At 37.8% G+C, this 25,248-nt stretch overlaps 1 protein-coding gene across 4 annotated transcripts in view; it reads left to right on the forward strand.

The window, feature by feature from the left end:
• Positions 1-25,248, forward strand: part of NR1H4 (nuclear receptor subfamily 1 group H member 4) — a 37,175-nt gene that overhangs the window by 9,795 nt on the left and 2,132 nt on the right. For 3 of the 4 annotated variants that reach the window (XM_019292745.3, XM_019292744.3, XM_019292746.3), the window contains 6 exons: positions 3,744-4,106; positions 10,053-10,205; positions 14,119-14,252; positions 14,786-14,884; positions 15,476-15,575; positions 16,522-16,668. In XM_019292745.3, coding sequence (XP_019148290.2) covers positions 3,744-4,106; positions 10,053-10,205; positions 14,119-14,252; positions 14,786-14,884; positions 15,476-15,575; positions 16,522-16,668 — 996 coding nt within the window. The remainder of the gene's footprint in view (positions 1-3,743; positions 4,107-10,052; positions 10,206-14,118; positions 14,253-14,785; positions 14,885-15,475; positions 15,576-16,521; positions 16,669-25,248) is intronic. The other variant, XM_010410760.4, reaches the window with a different exon arrangement.

Here is a 25,248-nt window from a genome sequence, read left to right on the forward strand (position 1 = left end):
ATGCTAGTAGGTTTTTTAAACCAAGTGATCTTTAAAAGATACACAAATAATTTGTTTGGAATTAAACCAGGATTTTGTTAATGGCTATGTCATGGTTTCCAAATTACCTAATTCTGAATATCATTATTTTATTATGTTCCTTCATAAAAAAACAAAGGAGAGACAAGGGTTCATATTTTAAACCTGTTAGAATTTGTTTAGCTTTGTATGAGTGGAACAATAACTTTTACATTAAAATGTTATCTCATTGTAATTTATTTAATATTCTGCATAAAATCCCCTTTAGCTTACACAAGACATCAGTTTAGCTCTGCGAACTGAAAACAGTTTATTCCTGCAAGGAAAATTATCTCTTGTTTCTACAAGTCAAATATTTTTTTCAAGTTTAATGTAGAATATTCTGTGTAAAATTTAAAGTAATAGAAGTAAAACTCTCTAATAAATTTAAGTTGCAAGTAGAAAAAATATTTGTAGAACAATAATCACATGTATGTGAAGGTTTCACTTTGCTTTTAGTAAGCTTTCCTTATTTTTGTAAAAGGTTTTCATTGAAAAACACTTACTTGCAAAATATAAGATTGGCAAATTGAAAAAGTCTGCAGCTATAAGTAGCATAACATTTGTGTGTACTTAAATAGTTGTTCCTTAAAACTCTGAAAAGTATGCTTTCAAAAGGAAAAACTGATAAATGTTACAAAATATTTAAGACCACACAAACAAAATGTCGGTGTAGTCCAGTGAGCTCATTTTTGATTTCACTTTCACTGCTTATAGTTCTGCAACTTCAATGATGTTACTGGGCTACTCATGCTTTAGCTGCATGAAACCAGTCCATCCCAGATTTCTACTAATATATATATCTGGAGAAAAGCTTATGTACATTCCGCTTGGTAAGATAAGATTACTTTTCTTTTGTGATAAGAAATTATTTGGTCTAGACTCTCATGTGCAGGTCTACAGGTACATCATGCTCAGGTCTACTTAAAACAAACCAAACCAAAACCAAACAAAAAATCCTCAAAACTTCAAGCTAAAGTGGGAAAACCTACATAGATGCAAAAATTCATACTGGTCCTTGAGCACTTCCCAGAGTTTTAGCTATAAGTCTATTTTACATAAAACAAGACCATGTTCTCTCAGTCTGCCTCAACCTTATCTGTTCTTCCTTTTTCTTTCCATTGACCTGAGCATGGACTCAGTTCAGCTAAATTGTTTAAATCTGAGTCTGATACAGAAGGAAAAAGGACATTATATAGGCTGTTTGGCTTTTTCTCCTGTGTTTAACTTAATTAATTCAGACTCTTTTTTTTGTTTGTTTCCTCTGGAAGCAGAGTACAATGGTTGGGAAGATTTTTTTAAACATATTTGTCACCCAAATGGCTCTACAGTTGTTTAAATACACCCCCAGTATTGTCTCAGGATGTGCTGCAGTTCTTTAGTAGCTCTGAGTTTTTAACAAGCCCTGAGATTTTTTTTTGGGGGAGGAATGTTGCCTTCTCTTCTTGCTCTTTCAGAGGTCCAAGCAGTTCAGGAGGCTGGTACACAGCTTTTGTGGAGTTTCCTGTGGAGGCAGAAAGCTAAAAATCAACAGTTTCTTCTTTTTCATTTTGGGATTGTCCCACTTTCCTTTAGCAAACTCAATTAAATAATTACTAACTAGCAAGTGAAAACTTAGGTTTCCATGGTGAACAGATTCCTTTCCAAAGAGAGATTAAATGAATGTGTATCCCACAATTAACCCCAGCTTTTGTACCTAAAGTACCTTGACCAGTCTTCATGAGCAGTGGCCCTGACAAGTGGTAAATATAGCTAAAGACCCATTAAAGACTCATTAAACCTATACTGGATATCAATTCATCGTTGTCCTCACCCTTTACTTGTTTTGTCACCACTGTGGCTGGCAGGTATCAGTGATAGTTTGCATCTGATGCATGAAGCTGTAATTTCACTTCCAGGCTCTTCCACAGTGTCCCCAGATGCCCTCTGTATGTCTATACTCTTGGTTTAAATGGCATAACCTTGGGTTTGGGGAGTGCCTTCTGCTACTCTGCTCTGCCAGTGTAGCACTTGGTGTCCTGGCCTCTTCTGGGGCAATGAAATGCAACCATAATTAAACTAATTACAAGTAACAAAGGGCACCATTATTCTCACTCAGTTTTGTGTCACATTTTTCCAGTCATAGATCTTGCTGATTATTCTGGAGCTGGGACCTCAACCCTTGCTGTGGGCAATAATAGAGCAACCACACAAACCCAAAACACTTGCGTGGCTTCTACAGCATGGTAAAGTAGGAAGGGCAGAAAGCTGCGGGGCAAGAGCGTGAGACCTTGAAAGCAAAAAAGTAGGTGTAATTAAAAGGTTAGTTTGTGGCACTAACCGAAGTGAGACAAAGGAGAGGGGAAGATCCCCCACTATAGATTTTAATTATTTTTGTCATTACGGATGTTCCCTCCTCTTAATTGTTGACATTTCTTTGTTGTTTCTGATTCCTTGCAAAAGGACACTTGTCTGGGACCAATTTTGTGTCAGCAAAAATGTTTCTGGAGTTCTTCTGAAGCACTGTTAAGTGATGGTCACCAACAAACATTAATCTATGATTTCCTTGTAAATACTGCTGTTGACTCAAATAAAAAAGTGGACTGGTCATCTGCCTGGAAATATGCACTATTTTTCTCAGACTCTTCTCGGAACTGTTGAAGGAATTGAGTCAGTGTTTTCATGAAACAGCAAGATGTGGCTCTCTCCAACAGAAAATAAGAAATAGTTTGCAAATAACTTTCAAATTCAGCTTTTCAATTGTTTGACATGGGCTTGATTTTAGCTACACCATCCAGGGACTGCTAGATGTTGCATTGTCTGGAGTACAGAAAAGAAATGAGAGTTCAGTTGTTTGCAATTTTAAACATGCTATTTAACAAGCAAGGTTAAGGTAACCTCCAGATACCATGTTGTTCCCGACAGGAAATTTTGCCACTCCTTGTGCCACTGCCAGGCCTGTTGCTGGCTCAGAGGTGACTAATGCTGACTTAGAGAGGTGCTTCTTATGAGAACTGCACAGCTGCACCGAACAGCACAGGCTTGTAGGGGCTGGGGACCAGGCTGTAGGGTCTGGCTGGCCAATGGAGGCTGGACGGTGAGAAGGTTGCATTTCACCACTTACATTAGGAATATCTTTCTTGTTCTTTCCTGGTAACCTCACTTTCCTATTTCAGGCTCTTCTTGAATGTTTATTTCATTTTCTTAGTCTTCTAACTAAGCCTTGCCCTTGTCATTTTTCCCCAGTGCAGTTTTTGTCTGTCATGATGTATTCATTCAGAATTAAATACAAATTAACATGGAGTCTTGATTTAGCTTTCACCAGTGCCATGGGGTTTTTGCCATTTGTTTGGACTTGTTCCATTCTGCTTTAAGGCCTAATTTGGGCTGCTGGCTTCCCTGGGGTGTGGATTGCTCTTTCCTGTAAACTGAACAATTATACGATTACCTGTACAATATTTTTCAAGATTTTTTTTATGTAACTGCCAGTGCTGGACATTTCCACCAATTATAAATGAGTGTCTGAGAAGGAATAAATTATTTTTAAAACTTCTTGCAGTGTATTTGTGTAGCAAATCTGAGTTTAGAGAATGCAATCTTTATGCTTGTGCCTGGTTTTTGAGATAAACATCTAGAAGTGGAAACTTCTCTGATAATTACAGTTTCATGGTAGTAATAGAAATTGGTTTTGCATTGCTATTTTCCAGGTGTCCTTTCAGAACCAATGAGTTCTCCAGTGCAAGAGGCAGATGTGTCACCTTATGCGCAGTACAACAATGTGCCATTTCCCCAAGTTCAGCCTCAGATCTCATCGCCACCTTATTACTCCAACTTAGGCTTCTACCCTCCGCAGCATGAGGAATGGTATTCCCCTGGGATGTACGAACTCAGGAGGTTACCCTCAGAGACCTTTTTCACAAGGGAGACAGAGATAATGGATATCCCTGCAGCCAAAAGGCCTAGACTGGGTCACTCCACAGGAAGAGTGAAAGGAGATGAGCTCTGTGTGGTCTGCGGTGACAAAGCCTCTGGGTACCACTACAATGCCCTTACTTGTGAAGGATGCAAAGGTAGGATGAAATCAGTTCAGCTAATAGGCACAGCAGCTTCTCAATTTTTTGGGGGTTGGGTGTTGTTTTGTTTGTTTGTTTGTGGGGTTTTTTTGTTTGGTTTTATTTTTTTTTATAATTTATTTTCTTGGTAATTTTATCCAAATCATTAAACATATTAGAGATTTACATTTGGATCCTGTGTACCCTATTTTCCTCGAGACAGACTGGCAGAGTCTTCTACCATTGCCCTGTGGTTATACAGCATAGTAGGCCAATCTGTGGCTCTTGAGCACCACTAGCTTTTGGTAAACTGAAGGACAGCTTCTCTGTGGAGACTGGCAGCCTGGCTCTGCTCTCTATGGAAGCTGTTCATGCCACTCTCTCTCTGCCTGAGGAAGGAACACGCCCATGGAGGCCCCTGGGAGCTGAGTGCTAGGCTGCCCTAGAAAATAGCTAAACCAGCCCAAGTGCCTCATGTAGTGACCACTGAAGGGGAGTGAAAGCTGTCAGCCCCCACCTGCGGGCTGTTCCCAGGGAATCTCTTTCCCCCAGCTCCCAAAGGATATAATGGGTGTCTTTTGGTTTGTGAAATGAAAGGATTTCTAGTTCTATACTTTCTTCTAAGGATAGCCCCTATCCCTAAGGAGGGAACTTCTTCAGAAAGAAGGTTGTATCTGGAGGACAAATACCTTGCTTCTCAGAAGAATATTATTCACTTGTTATTATCAGGATAAATGTGGTGTAGAAAATCATTGCCATTATGGTAAACATGATTGCCAGATATTTTAGCGGAGAGGGACAAGAGGTTATGTCAATAATTATACCTGAACAGGTATAATATATCTGTGATAGGGCTGAGGTACATTACGGCCAGAAAAATAGTGCCCCAGCTTTTCAATCTGTTCTGTGAATATTTCATTACCATTCCTGTTTAATGTATAAAGACTAAAGCATGGTCACTACCGAATTACTGAAATACCTTAATGTGGAATTCACTGTCATAGAGAGTGGACCTTGACCTAATTTGGGGCTTTTGCTTTATCTATCACAAAATCATTCGTGAGGAAAAAACAGACCACACTAGTCAAGCACTCTAAACATGAACACAATCACAAGGCTGACACAGTTTTTCTCAACAATTTCAATAAATAAGAGGTTCATTTCTTTCTGCTGTCTGAGTTAATAGTCTCCATGTCAAAAACTATGAATTAACTCATATGAATGCTGTCATTATAAACCAGGTTAAACTCAATTTTGATGTGATGATTTCAAGTAATGATACATTTATTCTGTTAGTAAGCTATTCCTACTCTTTATTAACTTCAGTATTAAATATGTTAGGAAGTTTTCAAAGACCTAAAATTACAAACTTTGAAATTTGTACTGAATGTTTCTAGAAGAGAGGTTAAAGCCATCAAGTAAATATCCAGACTAAAACCCATGGTGAAAGGAAACGTGTCCACTTCCCTACCGACTCATTTTGAATCACTCTATGTAACCAGAATTTTACTGCTTTATTGGGATAATCTATTTTATGTTTTTGTTCTGTTTCATGACTGCAACATCAATTATAATGAATAGTACCCTTGACCAACATAGTAAAAGTTGAATTACTTAAAGATAATGGATTCTGTTTCTACAATAAACTTTAGGGGTGACTAAAGTACCAGCTGATTCAGTAAAGAGATGTGCTGAGGACAGTAATTCTGTCTGACAATGTAAACCAGATGCTATGTTTTCTAGATCTCTTGATCATTCCTGTTATCTGTGGAATTTTTCACATGGGTATGCATTACCTTCAAAGCATGGAGACCAAAATTAGGTTCGGTACTTCAGTTGTGCTTCAGTGCAGTAGAATACTACTTCACGTGTCTGTGTCTTGCACCCCAGTATGAGATTATCCCTTCTTCTTGGCAACAAGACTGTTAATTCATGCTCAATGTGTGTCCAAAATAATACACAGGTCCCTTTCTGTAGGACTAGTACTCACCTTGCAGCACCCCTGCTCCATTGATGCAGTGGATGCTCTTATTCAAAGGAAGAAGCTTTGCACATATTTTTATGGGATTCAATCCTCTGTAATGAATATGTTAATTTTTATTTTTTTAAATTTCTTTCTTGGGTAATGCATTCAGCAACAGCTTCCATTCTTTTTGGTTTTCTTTCTTGGGCAGATAGAACAAAATTAGGATCTTATCTATTGTCCCTCATGACAATATTAATCTGAAGATGCAGGAGTATACACTGCTATACATACATATATATCTTATTACATTACCATCTGTTGGAACCCAGAGTGCAGGGAATGTTTCTCTGCCTGTCCTGAGGGACCCACCCCCCCAGGGAAACACTGTTTTTAACCTTCATCCATGGAGAGAGCTGCCCAGGCTTTGGGATGAATTAGAATCTACAAGGGTGTGAGTTAGGTGGTAGTACAATATATAGTTTGTCACATGGTGCAAAATTTAACGTTTTAGGTTTATTAGTATGGTAAGTAGATGAAGGCAAGATGGAGGATCCCTGTCGTTTTTCATGTCTCTTTCATCTTCTTCACCTACTCCATTTTCTGCAGTGTTGGTAGCACAGAATGATTGGTTAGGAAATGCTGCAGTACAGGGCTACGTGAATAGATAGTTCATGAGGCATTGGTAGAGAAGTCAAAATAATGTACGTTCTTAGTGACAATTGGGTGATTTATCTTTAAAAGGGCCTTGAGTTTCCTGCATTTTGTCTTTTGGTACTTGCTCTGCTTCATGCTATGTCTGTGGCATGTAAATTGCTGATAAGATATAATAAACAATCTGAAGATCGAGAAGATCCAAAAGTCCTGTTCGTCTCTTACTCCTGGCAAGGACTTTCTCCCCCATCCAGGGAGGACATGTGGGGATCGAGAACCCCCACAACCATCCATTAACCAATATGTATGAACCATTAATATTTTACATAATATTTACAGCACAAGGAGCAATGCACTGTGTTTAAACTTGCTATCATGGAGACCATTTCTGAAACAATCTTTGCAGACAGACATCAAAGACATTCTGGTACAGCCTCAGCCTGGGTAGTGATACTGGGTTTTAAGGGCCCTTGCCGGATGTTACAGAACAAGTGTGACATATTGTTGAGCTTGTTTAATAAAGCCACAGAAGAAGTTCTGCTGAAACAAAAAGCCGCTTTGGCTTTTTGGATCTTTGAAATCCATTTCAACCCAAACCATTCTATGACCCTATGAAAAGTTAATTACGCATCCCCTCCATGCAGGCTTGCAGTAGGAGTTTTTGCAGTATTCACACCACTCCTGTACTGCTTGATGTGTCTCACACCAGACTAGAATTCTTCTTGCAAAGAAAGGTCCTGCTTCGATCCTCTCCTCACACAAACACCCACCACGGGGGCATGGGGCGAAGGAACGCCGGAAGATGTCTTGATAGTCTGACAGAGCAGAGCAGATGCTTCGTTAGCAATTGTGAGCTTCAAAAACTTTCAAATGTAAAACCCATCAGGATGTCAAACAGAGATACTTCCAAAGCTTTCATCTACTCTTTTTACAACTGCCCTCCTTCAACTTTCATAATTTCCATAAGAAAAAATCAGCATTAGTAACATTGGAACAGCTCTACCATAATTAATCATATTCATGACTATCTGAGAACAAAGCAAATTCAACATTTCCAGCCAACATGAGCTTTTTGTAATCTGGCAAGATCAGAGGAAAGTCAGACTGTGTCAGAAAAACCTTCAGCTTTTGGGGTTACTAATCCTTTGTTAGTTTAACATATGCTGTTTCTGACATACCTTTAAATGTTAGTAAAACTCCTCCCATTACAGAAAGTCACATATAAGTATTTCTGGCAGTATAAGTTCATTTTGAATTAGTAGTGAATAATATATACAGAAATTTCATTCATACAAAAAGCTAATTTCAAAATTAATTATGAAGAAGTCTGTTCAAGAAGACAATGATTCAAGAGTCACTTCACAAAAAGAAATGAAGCAAGAATAGGGTTAAAACTACTTTTTGAAAAAAAAAATTATTTTGCTTTTCATTTTAAATAATTTCACTTTTTCAAAACCTTTGTTTTCAAGAGCAAGTGTCTGACTGCTTGAATCTTGTTGGTTCCTAGCTTTTGCATCCATGTTTTTGCCTTTTTCTTTCTTGCATATCTTAAAAAATTCATTTACTAAAGTTCTTTTTCTTTCTTCCTCCATGAAGAAGTAAATGCACACCTTGTGGATAGGTTGAGTGATCATCAATCAGTCTTAGAATGTTATAAATATTTGTGCAGAGCTTTTCAGTATTTACTAGTAAATAATGTGTCATAAACTATAGGATTTAAAATTAACAAATAAAATTATAATTTATATAAAGCAGATGTAGTTGCCTTTAACTGACAGTGAGAATTTACAGCTTAAATCCAGGCTTTTTTTCCCTTCCGTGACCAGTAAATGGTAATGTATTAAAACCATGTGAGTGATGAATAAAAATAATGCCTGGGGCTTCTGGAGGTTCTAAGTAATCTGCATTTCAAAAGAGACTGATGCCAGTCAACTGTATTTGTTTGAAGAGCAGCCAATAAAACAGACAGCATGGAAGAGATTTCAAGCAGGAATTACTGAAGATTCAGAGAAATGCCAGATTTTTTTGTGACCAGGTAGTGGAATTGTTTTACTGGTTGCTACACACTGGTGCTTGGAAGAGATTAGGCAACTATAAAACCATGGGTCAAATTCGGGAAATTGTCATCTGACTACACAATTCTGCAAACACACAGACAATTCTTTAGATTCACAACTGAATTTGCTCTATGATTTGAGCATGGGAGACTGGGTCTTATCTGGCTCCTCTTTCAATGCATCAGAGTGCTAGGTTGGAAAACAATAGCTTTATTGTGCCAGGCAGTGGTGATAAGAAAGCAAAAGCTTTTTGAATAGCTCTGGTTAATATAAATGTACACAGAGCTCTAGTTTGAAGCACAGTATGAATCAGTGATGTGCCAGGAGAATCTCCCAGGAGTTTATTTCAGAAACCTGTCCTCACATGGGGAAGAAATCCGCTGTAGCTGAGGCTAAATAGTCTCTGCCATATGAAGGGCAATGTAAGATAGTAATGGCACAGTGAGTAACACTAAAAATTCAGGAAACATTGACAGCAAAGATTCTGCTGCTTTGTGATGACTCTTATTCAATCACATTTGATATCTTGTGCACCCCATGCTTTGCCCACAGTGGCACTCTCACGGATGTGATAGGCAGCAGCCAAATAGGAGATTTGGACAGATTTAGGAAGGGTTGTCTCAATTTCTTTTATCGGTTGCTGTTTGCAGCGATCACTGTGCAATTTTTGAGTGAATCCAGTGATGGTACCAGTAGAACTACCTGTGTAGTTGAAATTAGGTGACTACTTAACTCATCAAGTGGACAATACTCAGTGAATAAGGCTGGAGAGTCTTGTAAAAAGGGGTACATGTACAACAGGCAGATAGAATGCAGCTTCCTTATTCAACTCGGGGGTGGGTGAGCAGACCAATATGTGGAGCTTCTGTTGCTCCCAGGAGCTGGGCGAAAGGTGATGAGTTACTCAGCTCTCTTTCTGCACATTCCTCAAGAGACTTAACAGACTCGTTTTTTTTCACTGGCTATTTGTATGGCATCACCCTACAGCTCTAGTGCTGGTGCTCAGCCTGTTACTGGCAGGTTTCAGATTTGGGTCTGAATTTTCCCGACATTCACAATTCCAGGACTAATGTCTAGTGTGTGAACTCATTTATTAAATTATTAAATATGACTTGGATACTGTTGTTAATACAAGTATCAAGAATGTAGTCATCCAGGCACTGAAAGAAACTGATGGTCTGGCAGAACACGTGTCATTCAGAAAAACAAGTGCAGATGGAGGTGCTCTTCAACTTGATGACTTTGCTTCTGAGTGTTCTCTTTCATCTACATCACTGCTGTTTTGCGCAGGATTCTTCAGAAGAAGCATCACAAAAAATGCAGTATACAAGTGTAAAAATGGAGGCAACTGCGAGATGGACATGTACATGAGGAGAAAATGCCAGGAGTGCCGTCTAAGGAAATGCAAGCAAATGGGCATGTTGGCTGAATGTATGTATACAGGTATTTGCATCATCTAGTCAGAGCATGCATTAAATACTGTATTTGTTTGAGTGGTCTGTTTTTAATAATAAAGTTATAAAAGATGTCATTTGGCAGGTGGAAGGTGTATTAAAGAAGGTGCTGTGCCTGTGCATCAAACCCTGTTGAAAGACAAATGCACTTTTAAGCAATGGGATTTCATCGCTGGTCAGGGATGCAAGGACATAGGAGCTGAGCAAATAGTGAAGGAAGGTCAGTCCTGCACTGGATGACAGCTATTAGTCTGCTTGAGTGGGAAGGAGAAACAGTCAGGGAAGTGACTCTATGGGAGACTCCCCAGGAGTGAGGATTTTGCAGTGTTATGGAAGCCAGAGTAGGAAAGTCCTGGTGCTTCTCTTTCCTACTCTTTCTGGGGCTCCCCCTGTCAAGTTCTTGCTAGCCAAGTCCAAGTTTTGGCACATAAACAATGCCATTTTCAAGAAAAGAGCAGGAGTGTTGCTAGCAGGAAGTTTCTGTGGCCTTGCCAAGTGTATGTTCCCAGACCTCACCCAGCAATCAGGCAAAGCCTGGTAAGGGCTGGCCCTTTTTTATAGTCTCATTAGCTCTTCTCATGGAGCTATAGATTTTCCTGCCTTGCATATAGGCACGTAGGTAGAACTCATAGACACACACAGGTCTCCAGAAATGAACTTGATGGATTTTAATAATGTTTCATGTTAAAACAAATATTCTATTCAGGCTGACAGTTTATAAACTTTATTGAGCTTCAAACTGGATAACTTAGAACAATGGGGATACTAGAGTACAACTTTGAACACGTTTAAAGCTCCTCTTTAAGTAATTGCACTGTTTTTGTAAACTTGCTCCTGAAAATACTCTGTGAACATCTGCTCTTTTGCCTTCCATGAATAGGACTACAATTTATTTTTCTTGATGGCTCCAGTCATCCAGTCACTTCAGCATACACGTATGTGTGAAACCAATTTAGGTTCATACCGGAAATTAATCTACTTGGAATTTTTAATATATTTCTATCCTTCAATCTGATCAGAAGATGCTATAGTAACTGTTGGTTATATGAGAAACAATAAGCTCCATCAATATTTTGAATGTGTCGCCAGCATAATGTAATTAATCTTTCATTCTGCAAATTGAACAGGCTGCCGAGATCCTGAGATATTACATATTCTCATGCAATACATAAATATATGAGCAGACCCCACTCTGATGGAAGAACTTAATGCATCCTGCATTGTCAGAAGAAAATAACTCCCCTGTGAACTCACCCCTGATCCATTGCTTCAAAATTTTGAGGATTCAAAACAGCTTGAGTCACTCAGTGCAGCAAAAATCCAACAACCCACTGCTGTAAAAAAAAAACCAGGTCAGCGTAAATAATACTGGCTGGGACCACATGAAACTTTTATACTGGCCTATCATTTTCACAAGCTGGCATACGGGAAATAAAAGCCAGTGGGTGCCACTGCCATCTGACTCTCTCTCTGCAATGGAAACACGGGGTATCTTGTGTTGCTCATGACTTAACCATAAGTGTGCTCTAATGCACTGCAATGAGGATGTTTGGCAAGGCACTATTTAATGGCTTTAAAGTAGGAGTGTGTTGTATAATTGCTTTTAGTTCAAGGCAATCTAGGACAGTAAAACATGAAACTTCTAGTAGTATAGGGCATTTATTTGAAAAAATATGACTAGGAAATAAAAGGTTACCTTGAACTTTGTTTCACTTACGCATTTTGTAGGATTGTAATTGCAAGTTCTGTGGATTCTTTTTTTCCTCTGAACAAGGAGGTAAAGTATTATAAATATTTATGACACAGCTACTCAACAATCTTTCTCCTGCCCTTTATGTGAAAACTACAGACAGACCAAAATTACTACCCATCAATTTCAGTCATTTGCTGTCATTTTGATCTAAACTGCAAGTTTCTTAGGTGAAATGTCTAGCTAGGGAAGACCCAGATTCTGCCACTCTTCCTGGAATTTAATACCCACTGAAACCTAGCTATCTCTGAGGTAAAAAGTGAAGTCTTGTCTCACACACGAGTTTTTCAGCTGACTTAAATGGAGCCAGAATAAGATATCAAGGGAACACTCACTAGCAGGAAGCATGAGAAAAATCTGTCTTAATGCTTAAGGCACACGTAAAGCAAATTTTCCCTAGGAAGGCAATAGACCAGATCCTAAACTGGTGGAAAATAGCACAAGCCTATTAACAGAACCAAAGATTGCACTGAATAATTTAGAAAAAGAAATCTATGGTGTTGTGTGGCACCACAAATTACATGGCTTGATACCAATTATTATCTCCATCATTCCTATTCCCTCCTTTTTCCTTTCAAGGTATTCTTTGAAGGTCTTATTTTAATCATGTAAATTTCCTCTTTTCTCAGCAGTTCAGGTAGGTCATTTTATATAGGGCTTAAACAGGAAATTAAAAACATTCACAATGAGATTCACTGGTTTCATGGTATCTTCCTCCACATCATATACTCAGTGAATGAGCCTCTTTTCCTGCTCTGCATTTTTAAAGGTGAAGAATGGGAGGAAAGAAAAGAAAAGAAAAGAAAAGAAAAGAAAAGAAAAGAAAAGAAAAGAAAAGAAAAGAAAAGAAAAGAAAAGAAAAGAAAAGAAAAGAAAAGAAAAGAAAAGAAAAGAAAAGAAAAGAAAAGAAAAGAAAGAGAGAGAAAGAAAGAAAGAAAGAAAGAAAGAAAGAAAGAAAGAAAGAAAGAAAGAAAGAAAGAAAGAAAAAGAAAAAGAAAGAGGAAGGAAGGAAGGAAGGAAGGAAGGAAGGAAGGAAGGAAGGAAGGAAGGAAGAAAAGAAAGAAAGAAAAGAAAGAAAGGAAAGAAAGAAAGAAAGGAAAGAAAGAAAGAAAGAGAAAGTCCCGTGCTGATAGGTTTATTTTTAGATGAATACTTAGGTGATTACTTTTTCATTTGTGATTTCTGTCTTCCACAGATTGTGTAGGGTACCTATTGTTCCTTTCTTTTGTTAGCACAAGAAAATTGATAGTTTTTATGACATCCACAAAAGGATGCTCACTGGTTCAAGGTACTGAAATGTAGTCTAGAACAAAAGCACCTGAACAAAAAATCCCAAACCACAAATGCAAAAATCCTTTTATTAGGGCAAGTTAAACTCTATAATAAAACCAGGGCTTTATGCAATCCTCTAATACAATGAAAAGCAAAATAACAAGACCAGATGGGTAACTTCTTAAATAAATATATTTTAAAGGTAGGTCTGCCAGTCTGAGTTACTTCTGAGTCTACGTTTTCAGCTGTTGGTCTACCTGTGTAGAGATGCAGTAATGGCTAAAGCCCCGGAGTCCCCTCTTCTGAGTGGGCTTTCTTTCCAAAGATTCTGCACAACAGACCTAATATTGCTTAAAGATTATTGAAAACATCCAAAGCTCTTTGTGTAAGAACAGCTGCACCTCAGTCACTACTCTGGATTAGAGCAAAAGTGCATTATTTTGATGACAGTCTTCCAGTTGTTCCTATTTATTGCACTTTGGTTTAGGTCTCGGGGCACAGGAAAGGCTTTTCTCTTGTATAAAACTATACCAAAGGCACAATTCTCCCATCACTAACAGGTTTTTTGCCTGTAAGAATAGATTAGAGTTGGTCCAAAGGAAGACCCCTGACATGCTCAGTGTGTGAATGCTGGGTTAGCAGAACCAACTGTGTTGCTCTGCAGATGAGCTCCATGTGGGCTAGACTATTTATCGTGTGTACCTAGCTTGTCTCATTAGACTCACATCCAAAGATAATGACGCATTCAGGAGATGATCTGCACAGGTAAGCGGGGTTGTTAGTGTAAAGAGCGTTCATGGGCATGTTTATGTACCTCTTCAATGCTTCAGGCATATATAAGTTCATATATGAATGCTTTATGTTGCATTATGTGTCCTAGGTCTCTTAACAGAGATACAGTGCAAGTCAAAAAGGCTACGGAAAAATGTGAAGCAGCCCCCAGATCACACAGTCGATGAAGACAACGAAGGCCATGATGTGAAACAAGTAACATCTACAACTAAAATATATAGGGTAAGAGAATTCTTGTAATAGTTCATACAGTAGTGGTGATGTTTGATTTTTGTTAAATGCATCTAGTACAGTGAATAAAGAGTATTGAAAACTCTCTGGAGCTACCTGTATTAATTAAAACTCCATCTTCCACCAAGTCAAGGAAATACCTTGAGTGTAAAAGTAGTTCTGATAATTTTTTAGTCAAAACTCTGTAAGGCATGTGTAAGATCCGTGCAGTATTTTTTCTGTGGTACATATATCACATACAGTGAGGTGTGATATTAAAACTCTAACATACCTAGTTATATGCTAAACATTTCCTAATTTCTGATAAATAACCACACAAACCTATGCAGTTTAAAAACATTATATACCTCTCTTCTGTACACTTCTACAAAAACCTCAGTAACAAGCAAACCTCTTATCTCCTTGGTCTTCAAATGGTGAAAAATAGATGTATAGATCTTGCCTAAATCAAGAAATTCTACATCATTACTATGACTGCATTTCGTGATGGGCGTTGTTTTTTTTTTTTTTTTTTGCCAGTATAGGAGAAGGTAGAATTTACCCCAGAACAGCAGAAACTTCTTAATTATATTATGGATTCATACAGTAAACAAAAAATACCACAGGAGGTGTCAAAAAAACTAGTAAGTATATTGACAAATTCATTCTTGAAAAACTGATAATAAAGCTGAGGATTACACAGCAAAAAATACTTGTAGTCAGCATAAGTAGGTACAGTAAAGTAGAGCAAACTGTGGGTAAAAGCTTACAGTCAAAGTATGCTGAAACTGGGGCAGAATCTTTCCCATTCAGTCAACAGTTAGACCACATCTTTGTCTATCAAACTTAAATGTTAAGAAAAAGCTTTCAACTCTAGAATAAGACTTTTATGATCAAATCTAACCTTTGCTGATTGGAGCTTTGTTTTTCCATTGTCAGTATAGGCAGTGATTTGAGTTTGACTTGCTGTCAATCTTCCTTTCTATAAAGACACCAGCCTGGAAGCTTGAAAATAATTTCTAGAGGAAAAGATACTCTTATGTGAATCTAAGATACTCTTATGTCTACTTCTTATGTTGCCTTCCAAAATACTTTGGTTTGCCAAGATTGGAGACAAATTACAATATTTGGTGGAACTCTTGCCTGGTCCAGTCCAATAGTTCTTGTATTTTATGCTCTTAAATGTGAAATGTCAGTGAAAATTAACAGATTTTGTTTGGTTTAATTTTTAACAGTTAAACGAGGAATTCAGTGCTGAAGGAAATTTTCTGATTTTAACAGAAATGGCTACCAGTCATGTGCAGGTTCTTGTGGAATTCACTAAAAAACTACCAGGTATATCCAGCATGTTGGGGCAAATTTTGTTATTGCAAGGTTTACATGCCTTTCTGTTGCCTTTTGGCAATAGTTGTGTATATTTTGAAGACTATAAAACAATTCCTGCTCCTTCTACACATTGCTTAGATACTTTAGATACAAAGCACAAAGGTGCTTTGTTCTCAGAAGAATAGTAGGTTGAGCAATCCAAACTCTGCCACTCCAAGATGTGGCACCCTTTAGCTATGGACAAACAAAATGCTCAGAAAAGGGATTGTGTCTGTAGAGAGATTTTATTTCTATATATTGCTGCAATGCCAAATAGTCTGCCTCTAAATTACCACTAACACTTTCTAGACTCTACTTCATGCCCTTTGCTGCCTTTCTAGAAATGCCTCTAGGTTATAACATCCACTGAATTGTGAGTCCCATGCAAGAACTTTCTCTAGTTGGTGGCACCAGTATTTATGGTCCTGGCACAATGTGTTATGGACAAATGCTGAAAATCTGAGTTTATTAGCATTTTTTCAACTCTCAAGTTGATGTTACCTCAAGACTGAATACTGGGCATATGGTAGAGGTCCCCTTTAACTAAGGAAGGTGCATTGTAACACTGAAAGCAGCATGGCAGTGGGGAAGGCACGTAGAGAGCTCTGGTGGAAACATGACAGAAGATATTATGGAGCTAGACAAAATTCTCACTATTGGTTATGCTACACCACATTTTGCTTATCCTCTAAAAGTACCCTGAAAACTGAAACACACGTGTAATCCTCATAAACTTTGGGGAGGTTCAAATCAGTGTCATTTTCTGAAGTCCGGGTTTCAATTTCTGCAGCACTTGGCAACCCTACTGACACCAGCATCAAGGTTATGCAGATGTGTGGCACCTCACGTGCAGGAATTTCAGGACAGAAAGAAGTGGGAAATTCTACTGTCTGACTTATCTCTAATGTCTCCTCAGGCTTCCAAACCCTTGATCATGAAGACCAGATTGCTTTGCTGAAGGGCTCAGCAGTAGAAGCAATGTTCCTCCGTTCAGCTGAGATCTTCAGCAGGAAACTTCCTACGGGACATACTTTCCTTTTAGAAGAAAGAATTCGCAATAGTGGTAGGTATCTTGTTTAGTGAGGCAAAAACAAACCACACCATTGCAACTTTTGTGTCAGTATTTGGCCCTTGGAAAGCTAGAGTAAGGTTGTTTAGTAGCATTGAGACAGATTTATCTGAATGTTGTTCTTTATGTTAACTAGAACAAATCTAACTCAGCCTTGAGTCTAAAGTTCATAAGGTAAAGGTTTCTTTACAAGTACTTTGCAAGTATTATCAATAACGCTACATCAAATAAAACTAGTGCATGTCTCCAATGATAAGCATGAAAGAATGACGAAGAAGAAATAGTACCATTTCAAATTGTTCACACAAAGTATTGGTAATTATGCTTTCAAAGGCAATCCCTATAAGAAGAAAAGAAAAAAGATTTTAGGATGTTACTGGAGATGACTGAAGGCAAGCACCTATTCTTAGGGATGTTTTGGTAAAATTGAATCACACTGCACAAGGTGCATAAAAGAATTACAAATACAGCATTTTCTCTGTATGTTTTCTGCTTCTTAAAGTCAATCAAAAGCTCAGTGACTCTGATAAATTCCACTGCTCCTAGACATAAATATTAATAATTATGAAAAGCCAAATGGGGCTAGATATTGTTCCTTAAGAGCAGGAAAATTGTGTTTTGCATTATTATGCATTCTTTGTGCTCCACCAATGCAATACTGAATGTTTTGCATTTTTCTGTATTGATCAGCAAGCTTTATCCAACCCTCAGCTACCTATTGCTGAATATTCAAAGAAATCAACAATTCTGAATCAGAGAGTCAGTCTGTAGATTCTGGCTTCTGACTTTCCTTTTTAAGGATCAGAAAGAGAAGAGACAGAAGAACATGTAACCTCAATATTATTCATGGAAATGGACTTGAATTCAGTTCAGAAAGTTCTACTGATGTAAGCAAAATTAAGCCAATGCTTATATATTTAATGCACTGAAAGGGAGTCAGAAAACTTGAGAATAATTCACTAGCTGAACGTATGTATTTATTTCGGCTTAGCACACTCGTTCCTAAGTTTATAATTAGTAGGTTTTTATATTTCTTTCATTTTGATTGATTATAAGAGGTTACTTTTTGATGAACTGGAAACAGGGACTTCCAGAGTGATATGAATAGCTTCTGGTCCAAGTTCTGCAGGCAGGGAAGTATGCCAAGAAGGCCAGATATATTTCCTGGAAACTGTAATGAGTTGTCATGGATCCAAATGTCTTCATTAAGAGATTTTTTTACTGGATTATAACCCCCATTTTTGATAAAAATAGGTTTTAGAGAAAGAAATCCATATGGCAACATGATTACTGAAACCTTCTCTAATCTGTACAGTGAATATCAAGCTTCTTTGTTCAGGGTATCAACTGTTCATTAAATAAACCCCAGAAGCAAGAAATACTTGAACCCAGAACATAGCATAAGCCATTATGTCATACCAGTAATTTTTCCTTAGTCATAATTTTAAAATATTCTATTAATTCTTTGCAACTACTGAATCCAGATGAGATACAATTTTATTTTTTTTAGTTTGTACTAGATTCATGACAACACAACTGGCTGGAATATTACATTTTATCCTGCCTTAGTATTATTTACCTGCCATGTCACAGATTTTAAAAAGAAACATTTAGTGTAGAACAAATTTTCAAGACAAGTAACAATTTCAAATGTATTGTTTATGCCAAAGGAAGACTTTTTCTGCGGAGAAAAAAACCAAGGTAAATTAAAAGCAAATTCTTAGACCAAAAAACAGGGCTAAATAGTTCTAAAGAAATGAAACACAGTACCTTTTAAAATATGTGTGCGTGTATAAACACAAACGTGTATCTTCTTGCTCTTGGAAGAGGCTTTCTAAACCATCTTCCCTCAAGCCAGGATCAAGTTGAAGACATAAGAGGAAACACTGATATTAGAACTTCTCCCTCCCTGTATTACAGGAAGATAATGTATTATCCAGCTTACTGCTGCTGACTGCATTCTTTCCTTCTATTAAGAGCCAGAATACAGAAAAAAATAACCTTTCCCTTATAGTTTATTTCTCTACTTCTGCAAATTCAAGCCTACTTTAAAACATTTTCCCCTGCTGCCTTTAAGGGGGCTGTGACAATAAATAACAAAAGCAGCTTGCAAATCTTTGCATTTGTAGTTTAATTACTGCTACTAGACCTATTTAATTTCTAGATAAATAAAACTTTGAAATAGTTTTAAAATATCTACTATGGAAATAGCTTATTTTTGTGGCTTAAATCCTCATTATTTTCATGTGTCCAAGTTTGAACAAAATGAAGGAAAGGCATATGAATTCTTTTGTTATCATTGTTTACACATACAGCTTTCAATGTTATTTCAGTAATATGTAATATAAATTAGAGTAAAATAAAAATATTACAAATATTTAATATTAAAAATATCAAATATTATGCAGTTCACACCCCTGCATGTCATAGGACTCAACACCAGGGCTCTAGGTTTCATAACAGCCTGTACCCAATGTGACCTTAGAGTAGAAATGTAAGCAGTCTTTTCCAGTGTTAACCAGTAACAACAAACACTACTGCCCATTATGTTATAGACTGGTCCAAGAGATAGGACTGGCCAGAAGAGATTATATCCCTCTTTTTACATACACCTCACTGGAAAACAAACAAAAATCTAAAAAAACAAACACACAAACAAAAAAGGCTAAATGCAGCAAACTGAAACCTACAAAGACAATAGAGAGCATCAGAAGAAGTTCAGTGATGGCTGAGTGGGAGTTTAAAAATCAAGTTTATAGGTAATAAATGAAAAAACAGCATCAGGATTATTTATGGCTCCTAGGGATGTCCTAAACCTTTTCATGCCAGCAGCCATTAATTGTTGCTGTTAGTCAGAATTTCTGTCCGTATATTTTCAGGTACAGACTAATGCTTGAATATCACATACATTCTATTGTCAAGCTTTGATGCCTGTATCCATAAAATCAGGGAGGGTGGTGGTGATCCTGCCTAAAAGTCACAAGCTGTCCAGACTTCTGTCACCTGCCACCATGTCCACTTTGAAGCTGCTCTCATCTATTAATATTTATGTCTTCTCCAGTCCGATTGTATGGAATGTTGGGGTTTTTTTTCTGATAAGGAAGTCAGAGATCTGGTGGTGATGACCTTTGAGCGTTATCAGCATTCATTTTCATTCTCATGCTGATGAGGTGTATTTTTATTTCTCAGCTTGTGCCTATTGCTCAAGTCCTGCTGCACCTCAGAGACTGCCTTTGTTTGTGCCCTGATGGTCTTTCTCCATAACCCCTTATGAAAATTCGTGGATCAGCTGCTTGTGTGACTGAAATCCTCTCCTACGCACTCTAATATTGAGACTTAATGAGAAATACAGACATTTTATTTAATGTTACTGAGATTTTGTGCCATTTACTCATCTTATTTGATGCTTCACTGTGCATATACCACATTGTGATTGACTCACTTGGTGAAAGGCTGACATTCCAGTAATTTAATGCTTAGTGTTTTTCTGTTATTTTGAAAGCAAATTCTCCCCATTATTGAGCAGTACAGTATTTTTAAAAAAACAGAGCTGAGATACAGAAATTTTTCTCTGTGAGCATTTGTAGTTTGTTTTGCTAAAGATACCAGGTTTCAGTGGTCATGAAAAGACAGAGATTTTTATTTCATCATTTTACTCTACAGAGCAATTCTAGGAATTTGAGTATTGGGAAATAAAATACTACCTGGTATTGACAGAAAGGGAATATCTGGACCCAAATTTTAAGTTGGCAGCAGGACATGTGACATTGTGAAATACACTGTTGTCTTCCTGGATGGGTTACAGGTGCTGAAGTACACTCAGATCCAAAGTAAAAAAAAAAAAAAAAAATAGCTGCACTTTCAAAGCATTGGCAAGAGACCACCTTTTGCCATTGAATGTGGCATACAAAGTTCACATTGATTTGGATAAGAGGCTCCTGCAACCAAAAGCAAAGTTTGTTATTGGAACACGGATAATTTCCATTGCCCTTGTCTTCTATCATTTAGTTATTAGTACGGAGCAAGGGTGCTGCTTCAGGACCCCACTGTGCCGGGGTTTGTGCAGAGAAATGAAATGATCTTCACTGACGTGTCCAAAGTGTCTAACTCTCCCAACAGTCGTGTGCATCCTCGTGGAAGGAGACACATCATCCTGTAGCTCAAGGCAAAACTGGCACACTGCCCAAAACATTTAGAAATTTGGACCACTTTAAAATACAAAATATAGGAAAGAGCTTTTCTGTTCACACACCTTTCCTGCACAATCTACCACACCGACTCTTCCAGTGCTAGGTTCCTGAGTTATAAATACAGTTGCTAAAATTATTTAAATCATATATACAGAATAGATCTATACCATGAAAGCAAGAACAGATGTCAGGGACCTGACCTCTTTTCTTCTGCATAAGTGTGCTTCTTCAGGCCAAAAACGTTTTTAGACTCTGCCTATGAAGACTAGCTCAAGCAGTGCAGATGCTGCTAACTGTGTGCCAGACCACATTTCTCTCCTGACTGCAGGCACTCAGGCCACTGCCAAAGGAGGGTATGAGGCAAGGTCATTTGCACCCTCCTTGCAGGCATGGTTTGTTTGGGTTTTTTTAAGCTAAGGCTTCTTTGCTTGCAATTATGACTTAACAGAGGTCCTATGGATTGCTTTAAAGAACGGGGGGGTTTGCTACTTCGTTTTGAGTTCTGCTCCACACATGCTAACTTCTCATTTAAGTTGGCTATTTAACCCCTACAAGATAATGACAGACAGAAGAGCATGTGCCTATGCTCTGCTGTGTCTTCTCTCCTGGCTAGATTTTCCCCTATCTGGCACTCAGCATCAAGGGGGTGAATTTGATCAGTGTTTAAAGGATCACTGATGCATTTGAATAGCTCAGAAGGGAGAGCTAATAAGCAGCATGAAAAGCAATTCTGGTGGATGGAACAATGTGAAAGATAAAATGTAAGTTTGTGAGTAATTAGAATATTTTATTTGCATAAAGCAGCTACTAATATACCTTTGGTTTCATATTCACTAACACCTCAATCTTTATCAAGAAAAAACAATCTCTATCTATATTAATAACACAGTGCTAGTTACTGTTAATTAGCATTTACTCTCAAGCTTTCTTCTTGCAATAGATTAATTATTCAGTTTTACAAAACAGAAAAAATAGAAGACAGAATGCTGTCTCAAAAAGCTGTCAATACTGACTTGATATAACAGTAAAAACACCTATTCCAGGATTATGTTAAACAGATAATTATTCACGGCCTGAAACTGCAAACTTTATGAAAGTATCAGTGATCTTACCTTCATAGAAAAATCATAGCAACAAAACTCTAAAAAAGGCAAGGTGTAGAGTAATGCTGTTTCTTGGGCTACAGATGGAGATGAAGTTGTGCAAGGAAGGGGTGTTGAATGAATAATGTTCATGGGTTTAAATCTGCTCTAGTCTGATGCTGCAAAGCTGCACTCAGTAAAGCTTTTATTTCCCACTGACTACCCTTGGGTTTACAGCCAGACACGCATCAACATAAAGAAATAATCAAACAACCTGCAGTATCTTCTGCAGCTGACGGAATTGGGCTGGCGGTTAGGTAGGGATCCGTGTAACGTGGAAAGATGCCCAATGACATATGAAGGATGAGCATGTTCTTACTGCCACAATGCTGCATGAAACAAGGGTTTTGAAACCCTTTTGAAAAAAGTTAGGAAGGAGGTACTATTAGCAGTGACCAGGAAGCTCTGCCTGCCGGACAGCACTGTGCAGGGCTCTTGTCTGATCTAAATATAGAGGGTTAGGCAGAACTAACTTTTCTGTTCTCAATGAGGCCAGAAATATAATTTCATCTATTTGATTTTTTTTTTCACTTTTGGGTATAACTTGTGCTAATGACATTGGGAAAATCACATAACTCATTTCTTCTCTAGCCTTTCCAGTTACAAGCACCAAATCACCTTTAATTCTTGTTCTGATAATCTGAATTGAAGTGACAACGTCTCGTACAGTAGCTAGGAAAAAAAGTAAGAACTATAAACATCTGTTTCCTATGTTTCCTGCCTTTTTTTTCTTTCTGTTGGAGCTTATTAAATCCAAACCGAAGCGTTTACAATCACATTAGAAAACAGCCCCCTCTTGTGACGAAAAAGCAATTTGTGTAATGTGCATACAGGAAGATGAAGTACTAACAGGGAAACTCCAGCATAGGCGGGATGACAGCAAAACTACTAACCAAGGAAAGAGTCCATTATCCTAGTTTCGTAATTGTTAATTTTTAATGGGTTTTTTTTTTCATTATTGCCTTGTGACATATATCAATTCAAAGATTTTGAAGTTCTGTTCTCCTTAGGAAAAGTGATAAAACACTTGAATTGCTGAAACATCCCTTTCTACTCCCTCCCATCTCTACGGTTTTATTTCTCTGTTTGCAGTACACTAATGCAGAGTTCTCGGCAGTAATTTCATTTGCTTCCACATCTATACTCATTTTTTCTTCACCCATTCATACTTCAGTTTCTTAAGGTTAGCTTATAAGCTTTCTGGGCAGGGATTGTTTTACTATATGCTTAGGCATTGTTTGGACCAGTGAGGAACTGAATTAGTTTTCCCACATCCTGTTTGCCAGCAACACTTTCATCCTTCTTCTGCTATATTGACAACAGGATTTGAGGAGTTTGGGATCACCAAAAGCAATTATTTCATCCAGCTGAAAGCAAACCTGACCTTCAAAAAAAAAAATCAAATTATGAATATGAGAAACAAATGATGGGAGTCTTAGTCACAGCCCACTTCCTACCATTTCTTGTTTCCTGTCAAGACTATTGTGCCCAGAGGCACAATACCTTGCACAGAGACTTATAAAAATATCAAGTTTGTCTTGGACTTTTCTCATGCTGTTGCTGAGGTACTCATATCCATGAAAGGAATTCATTTGCTCTTCTTTAGGGCCCAGCTTTTTATTATTTTTTGTTTCTAGTTTCATGCAAACTGTGCTGCATATATGTGCTACTTACACACTATAAGGAACCTTGGCATTTAAAACCACCCAAGGGAGAGACAGGTGGTTCCCAAAAAGTTAGCAATAACAAGTATTCAAAATTTTAAGTAGTTAAGGTTGATGACTAACAACATAAGCCTTGCAGCACATTAGATGCTATGACTACTGTTTGCTCTGTAAGAAGGTCCAGCTGTGTTACTAACTTCTACAGGACGAGCTGACCCGCATCATATATATCTGCTTAATTTACTTAGAGTCAGTAGTATTGAACTCATCACAAAAACAGGATTTGTGGCTTGTAATCTGAAGTGAACATAGGTTGCTTATGTCATGTGTTTAAACACGACTCAGCCATAAAATAAACCACACCCTGCAAGACCATTCTTTCACTGCTGGGACACAAAACTATTCCACTGCTTGAAGTAAATTCACTGTCACAGCAAAATGTGACTATTTCATAGTTAAGTCAAGTGACTTCATGTTTCCTTTCTTTGAGTTCCACCTGCTGAGTTTCAGTTTGAATTTCCCCTACTGGAGGCACTCCAAACCTCCCTAGTCCTGGATTTCAGCTTTGTGTTGCACATAACACCCAAAACTGCATTATTTCATGTGGTTTCCAAGGCAAGTTATAAAGACTTCTAGAACAGCTCAAAATTAAGATTAAATCGACAAGACATCCTATGGCCCTCATCTGTGGGAACCAAGGAGGTTTCTATCCTTTCAGCCAAGGAAGGCCAAAAGACTCTTGCTGCAGAACCACTGGTTTGGATGTCTACACTGCTTCAGAGCTGCAAGCAGCTGCTGTCAATAGTCTAGTGTCTGCTCTGAGTGACTCACATACCATTTAAAAAAAGAATAATTTTGATGTCACAAGACTTACTTCTCTTTTACACCAAAGAGCAGGATGGAGTACATTTGTAATTTAAGGCTAACTAAGAACATTGTGACCTGATGACAAAGTCAGCAAGAAGAAGCCTCATTGGCATGCCTTAGTTTGGAAACCCCAAAGGCTTTCGCTGATGGTGAGAGAATCACATGATCCCATTCTTAAATAGGCCTGGATTTTAACTATTTTTGGCTCTGTATTTTATAATAATAAAATAATATTTTGATAATTATTTTATGCTTTAAGGTAATAGTTATTGCAAGCAAGTTGATCTTGGAGTACAGGTAATCCTAGACCTAACAAGAGTTTCAGGCTACATAAAAGGAGTAATTAAGCATCTTTATGGAGACAACTGAAGCAACTGCCCAAGGCAGTTAGCTGTAGAGTAGAGTTGGGCTAGAATTAAACCATACACCCTGAGAGGTTTCCGTATAACTAATGCAGAGACAGGGAACACAGGCACTGCTTCGCAAAGAGGATTATCAGCAGACAACGAGAAAACCACGTATGAGACTTGTCCTGAAGAGCCAGATGGACAAACCTGCAGAGTTAAATAAATTGTTTGAAAGAAAGACTTTGAAACTATGCAAAAAGAAATTGCCAGTGCTTGCCTGTGTCTAGTTTGCTCTGGAAAACAAGGATGTGCTTGCACTTTTGTAACTAATTGTCTTGCATCATGATTTCTGTAGTAGATTTCT

Source organism: Corvus cornix, chromosome 1A (genome assembly GCF_000738735.6).
Source record: "Corvus cornix cornix isolate S_Up_H32 chromosome 1A, ASM73873v5, whole genome shotgun sequence".
In the NCBI taxonomy this organism is placed as follows: domain Eukaryota; kingdom Metazoa; phylum Chordata; class Aves; order Passeriformes; family Corvidae; genus Corvus; species Corvus cornix.